Here is a 6,266-nt window from a genome sequence, read left to right on the forward strand (position 1 = left end):
CGAATCCGGAGGTCGGCCATAGCGGGCCATCTGAACCCGCAATTCGCGCCCATCAAGCACGGCCCCATCCATGGCGTCCATAGCGTCCTCCGCGTCGCGCTTGTCATGGAAACGCACGAACGCGAATCCACGACTCTCCTTGGTGTAGCGATCGCGGGGAATATAGACATCCCCCACGCGGCCGTACTTCTCGAAGACGCGGCGAAGTGTGTCTGGAGAAGTACGATATGTCAGGTTGTCCACCTTCAGGGAGGTCATGCCTTCTACGTCTGGCGGCGGCCGCCCGTAACTCATGGCGTTGGGCTGAAAAAGACGGAAAGAACCGGAGCGCACGAACTGGCCCTACGGATATTGAGATGGCTGTTGCGTTAGGCTCGCGTTACCACAGCCTGGCCGTCGACTTAACAGCGAGGCGCGCAGACGAGAGCTCACTCACAAGCGACCATCTCCGACCGCTGCCACGAGCAAGTGAACGAGGTGCCGCCCTTCCTCAAGTATTTAAGCGCCACAAAATGGCCGACAATGCCCCGGAAGCAGTTCTCGATTCTACCTCCCCCTCCACGTTGTACCGTAAGCCATTCAAATTTAAGTTCGATTTTTGTTGCTCCAAAGGGAAAAGACGATCTTAAAAGACACTGACAAGGGCAGCGAACATCTAACTAAAAAAACAAAGGGAAAGATAGGTTCCTTATCGGCTGCAAAAGCTCATCTGCCTTTTAATGCGGAAACCCGGAAGCGATTGTTTACGCTTTTCACGCGGAAGGCTACAGAGCGTTAATTTCCATTCCAAAATTACAATTCTGTAAAAGGTATAACCGCCTTTACTCGTTATAATTTAGTCGGCGTGTCCATTTTTGCAAACCGTTAAGCGTTTGGCGTCGCATGTGCTTCTTAAAAGACAAGAAACTCAGTCTTCAAAATGGCGGCCAGGATTGAGAGGAAGCTGACTAATAATACGCGGGAGTGCGCACGTAACGTGCCACAGGGGCGCGCGAAACTAAGCGAGGGAAGATAGAAGCGCGAGGCGCGGGGGAGGGGTGGCTGAGAGGGAGGGGCTAAGGCTGCTTTCTTTGCTGTGCCTTCGTGCTGAAGGGGAGCCGAGCCGGGGGGGGGGGAAGGGGGACGCTGTCTACTTGGGGTGGCTAATGGATTCTTTTGCAATTTGGGGCTGCACTATGCTAAGATTTTCAAAGCCCATTATCAGGCCTAACAGCCACACTCTATGGGTCAGAGAAATTTATTTAAAGTGTGTGTGTGTGTGTGTGTGTGGGGTGTGTGGGGGGGGGGGAAGGACATTGTGCTGTGCAATATTTTGCACCTTTACTCCAAGGATAAGTATTGTTCAATGGTTTTTGTTTTTTTTGAGGTATAAAAAGATAGCAAGCTTGTCTCTTGTTTTCTAGGTGTCATATAAAACAGTTTACCCTTCTAGGTGGGTCCCTCCCGAACCTATTGTTTTGGGATTTCCTAGCGATGTCCGAATCTAATACCTGGTTTGGATTGGTTCCCCCCCCCCGGGCAACCAAAGACTTGCTGGTGTTAGTTACTATGGGCTGACTTTCTCTAACAAATTTGTGAGCTTTTTATTCAACAGGCTTGATGTATGAAATATTTCCTGCCACCTTGATTTGTTTGCATAGCCTGGAAGACAGTTTCTCCTCTTAATCTCCAGTCCTTTGCTGTGGGGCATAGCAACATAACTTGCCTCTTTGAAACTAATGGTCCTGTCTATCCAAAATGTGAACTTTGTTGTCTTAGCAGATGGACTGCTGAATCTTGTCCTGATGTCCATCTGCATTTGAGAGACATAGGTCACCACCAACAGACTACTACAACCACATGGAATCAACATTATACACAAGCCAACTATAGCCCTTCAAACCATCCTAAGTAAACCAAAAGACCCAGCAACCCCAGAAGAAGAAAACGAGTCATCTACAACATACAATTACATACAATGTAATGACTACACAACTGCTATGTAGGACAAACAGGCAAAAGACTGGCAGAATGCATCCATGACTACCAACTGGCAGCCAGAAGACATAATGAAAACTTTTAATTTCACAACATAATGACAGACTTAACCATAGTTTCAGTTGGGAAAAGGTGACCATTCTAGACCAAGCTAAGTCCAAAAATGCCAGTGAATTTTTGGAAGCCCAGCACTCTGATTAATTAGGGATCAATAGACCCATAGGCATTAACAACATCTATAGACTATGCAAAAGAGATAAGCAATCAACCAAAAGGAGAACAAAAAGACCCAAGCATCTCTCCACCAGCATCCATATCGGTATAGATTAACTCCAAGATTAACATCAGACCAACAATCAAGTAAATACCCCAATCAAGAAACTGCCAAAAAAGCCAACAATAAACAGCTCAACAAACAATCTCTAAGACCACCCTCACCAATGCTGACAAGGGCAAGCCACTAGAACAGTGGTTCTCAACCTTTTTAATGCTGCGACCCCCAAATCGGTCGTAAGTCGAGGACTACTCAACGGGTCATAAGTCGAGGACTACTCAATTGGTGCAGCACCGTTTGCAGAATGGGACTTTTGGCGGGCTCAGCAGGGCAGAGACAGCCTGGAGAATTCCTATTGGTTTTTGAAAGCCAATAGAATTAGACTCTATTCAAGAGAGTCTATTCTATTGGCTTTCAAAAGCCAATAGAATAAAAGGGAGTAGCACAGCTAAGGAAAAGGGGGAAAAAATGGCGGACTGCATTGTTTGGCGACCCCTGTGAAATGGTCATTCGACCCCAAATGGAGTCCCGACCCACGGGTTGAGAACCACTGCACTAGAATGTAAATTGACAGCAAACTGCACTCCTTACTAGCACTGATGATGTTACCTACATTACTTAGTTTGGGTAATGAAACATCTGCAAAAAAACAAGCTCAGACAGCAACAAGGCCCCCTAAAAAAAATTTGATGAGAGATTGACTTTTGCACACTGTCTTTTTGTCTTCATTTTCTTATATATTGTTTGTAGCCATCAAAATGTGTGAGATTGGTTGATGTTTCAGCAATTTTATTTCCAGTTTATCTTTCTTTTAGTCCAGTATTTCATATATTTTAGGGCCTTGTTGCACTTCTCTCCCAATTTTGAACCATTAAATGGCTTCTATTCTAACTGTACTTTCCTATTTTTCAGCTTTTTAAAAAAGAAATGCCAACAGTCAAAACCTTTTGTATAATTAAACCAAAAATAAATGTCCTTTTCATTGTCCATGGGATGTTAACATGATCTCTGTTGTCTGCCTCTTTTAAATTTAACTTGCACATCTAACAACTCCAAATTTTGAACTCTGGATTGTTAAATATTGATCACTGGCTTTCCTGAATGTGAGATGTGCAGTTATTTGCTAGTTTGAGCATTTTTTAGCAATTCTCTTTTTTTTCCCTATTAGTATATACCGGTAAATCAATTATTCCTTTTGCCACAAAATAGAGGTTAGATGTTTACTACTAACACTAAACTCATATGGTGATTAGAAGTAAACTAATGTTAAAATATTTTTGCAGATATTTAGCAAATTAAATCATTTTTTAAGTCAGAGCAAAATAAAATATTTGAAAGTATTTAATGAATTTTTCTGAGTGAATACTGGGAAATATTTATTTGATGAATTAATAAAACAAATATTAAATTTATGGAATAATTATAAACTAGAATAGGAGAAATACAAAAAAGTGAGGGACATGATTTAAAGAATACTTTCCAGGTTGATGCATAGATAACATGCTATCTGTAAATCTGAATCAAAGTATATTATTGAACATGATTTCCTCTATTGTCACCATATTTTTTGCAGGAGATATACTTTTAGTTTATTTGAACCAATGTTTAGTTCAAAAGTTGATAATAAAGTAATTTTTTATTCAGTGGAAGAGTATAGCAATAGTGCACATTATCCAAGCAACTAAACATGAAAAAATTATAGTCCATAATGTAGAAAATAAATGAGAAGCCAAAAGTCTGTGTTTGTTTTCCTGAAAATATCTCATACTATGTTCAGTATAACTAATACATATTTCAGAATTCTAAACTCATAATACTGGGGAAGCTGTCATTATTTTGATTTTAATCTACAACACTGCCAACCTTAAAATACTGTATAAGTGTGTAGATCTTACCTTACTTACATTGTTAGTGTTAACTAACTACAGGTAGTCCTTGATCTATGATCACAACAGAACCCAGATTTTCTATAGTAAGTCATGACAATTTTCAATCAAATGAGCCCTGATTTTATGACTTTATGGCAGTCATTAGTGAGCATTGCAGTTCTTAAATGAATTCAGCGGTTGTTAAGTGAATCCATGTATTCCTATGAATTTTTTGGGCAGAAACTGACTAAAAAAGCTGAAAACTGAAAAAAAAAAGTTATAAATTGTGGTCATAAGACTATAGAATCCTACAACTGACTGTAAATGTGAGCTGGTTTATTTATTTATATTTCCTATTTCTTAATCTCCCATCTCCCTCAGAGGTTGCCAAGCACCCAAATGCACTTGTGACCACGAATATGTGCATGTGCAGCCATCAGAATTCTGGAACTAGATTGTAAGTAGGGTTTTTTTGCGGGGGGGGGGGGATTTGTCTAACTTAGTATAGAGGGAAGTTAGCCCAGAGAAAGAAATATTAAAAAGGGCAGAAAAATATATTTTTCCTCAAAAGGACTTTTTAAAACCAAACCTGGCCCCAAATCTATCTTTCTGCCCCAAGCAAGACTTTAGCCCCATACAAATGTAGATGTAAAACCATCAAGAAGCAATCAAGAAGACAAAGAGAAGATTTACATACCCCACCCAAACTCTAGGAGATATTAGCCCCATCACCTGGGAAGCAGGATATGATAATAGGATTAAACCACAGATATCAAGGCCTAGACAAACAAACAGAAACAGCCTCAAGGTTCATGCTATTCCAAACAAGGCTAGAGAGGGTATAAAAAAACCTACTGCCCATGTGCTCTTTCCTCTCCTTTGCTCCTTCCTTCAAGGACCATCTTTCTGCTTCTTCAATAAACTGTAACCTTCTTCCCAAAGCAGTCTCCATGTTGCCTATTTATTCCCGGCTTGGATGAACCAGGATGAAGACTCACAATAGTTACTAAGCGTCAGATCCTCTAGCCCAGTGGTTCTCAACCTTTTTAATGCTGCAACTCCCAACTGGTCGTAAGTCGAGGACTACTCAACCGGTCGTAAGTCGAGGACTACTCAACTGGTGCAGCACCGTTTGCAGAATGGGACTTTTGGCAGGCTCAGCAGGGCAGAGACAGCCTGGACAATTCCTATTGGCTTTTGAAAGCCAATAGAATTAGACTCTATTCAAGAGAGTCTATTCTATTGGCTTTCAAAAGCCAATAGAATAAAAGGGAGTAGCACAGCTAAGGAAAAGGAGGGAAAAATGGCGGACTGCGTTGTTTGGCGACCCCCGTGAAATGGTCGTTTGACCCCAAATGGGGTCCCGACCCACAGGTTGAGAACCACTGGTCTAGCCCAAAGACAGATACAATACAATCCCAATACTTTATTTGCTTATACCTAGTGTCAGAATCTTACCATTTAAAGCTATAACTTTTAGCCTATTAGATATATCATGAGAGATTCTAGGATGTGGATATCCTGAACCTCTTCCCCACTCCAGCTCTGTGTTGATCGCCCCCCCCCCACTTCTCCAGATGCACATTCAGTATTGAATCTAGCATTTAGATGTGAACATTTGAGATACATTAATATAATTGGATTTAGTTCTCATGAGATTTGTCTTCTATACTACAATTATATATTTATCTAGGATGTAACTTTTTTTCTTGAAATGCATTATTTTAATGACTATGATAGTAACATTTTGATTGGGAGGTCCTATTATTATATATTTGTTATTATTTATAATAAAACAATTTGTTCTCATTGATACAGGTTGCAAGTGCCATCATAAATAACAATGAGGGTTTTAGAGTCCACTGAATTAATTTAAAAAAGTATTAATTTGTGATGTACTCCTTTCAGACAATTCAAATTAATTCAAGGTTTTTCCTTTATCATATACCAGATTATTCAGAATCAACTTTTCTCAAAGTATCCTGGCAAATGAGAAAAACAAAATGTGCAGTCACAAAAGGTATTTTGTTCAGGCTTACATATATCACTGAATTTTTATTCTGTAGTATTGCTTAGACATGCTTTCTTTTCCTTAATGAATAGCTCTTTGAACTGCATTTCCCAGAATTCACGAGGGCTTTCCCCCC

At 40.4% G+C, this 6,266-nt stretch overlaps 1 protein-coding gene across 7 annotated transcripts in view; it reads right to left on the reverse strand.

Moving 5' to 3' along the window:
* Positions 1 to 487, reverse strand: part of SRSF2 (serine and arginine rich splicing factor 2) — a 3,290-nt gene extending 2,803 nt beyond the window's left edge. For all 7 annotated transcript variants that reach the window (XR_005554833.1, XR_005554831.1, XR_005554834.1 and 4 more), the window contains exon 1: positions 1 to 487. This exon is cut by the window's left edge and continues 68 nt beyond it. Coding sequence is in view for 2 of the 7 variants with exons in the window: in XM_039328119.1 (XP_039184053.1) it covers positions 1 to 294 (294 nt within the window). In the remaining 5 variants the exon portion in view is untranslated.
* Between the last annotated feature and the right edge of the window lie 5,779 nt (positions 488 to 6,266).

Source organism: Crotalus tigris, unplaced genomic scaffold (assembly GCF_016545835.1).
Source record: "Crotalus tigris isolate CLP2741 ecotype Arizona unplaced genomic scaffold, ASM1654583v1 scf7180000024370.6872682, whole genome shotgun sequence".
NCBI lineage: Eukaryota > Metazoa > Chordata > Lepidosauria > Squamata > Viperidae > Crotalus > Crotalus tigris.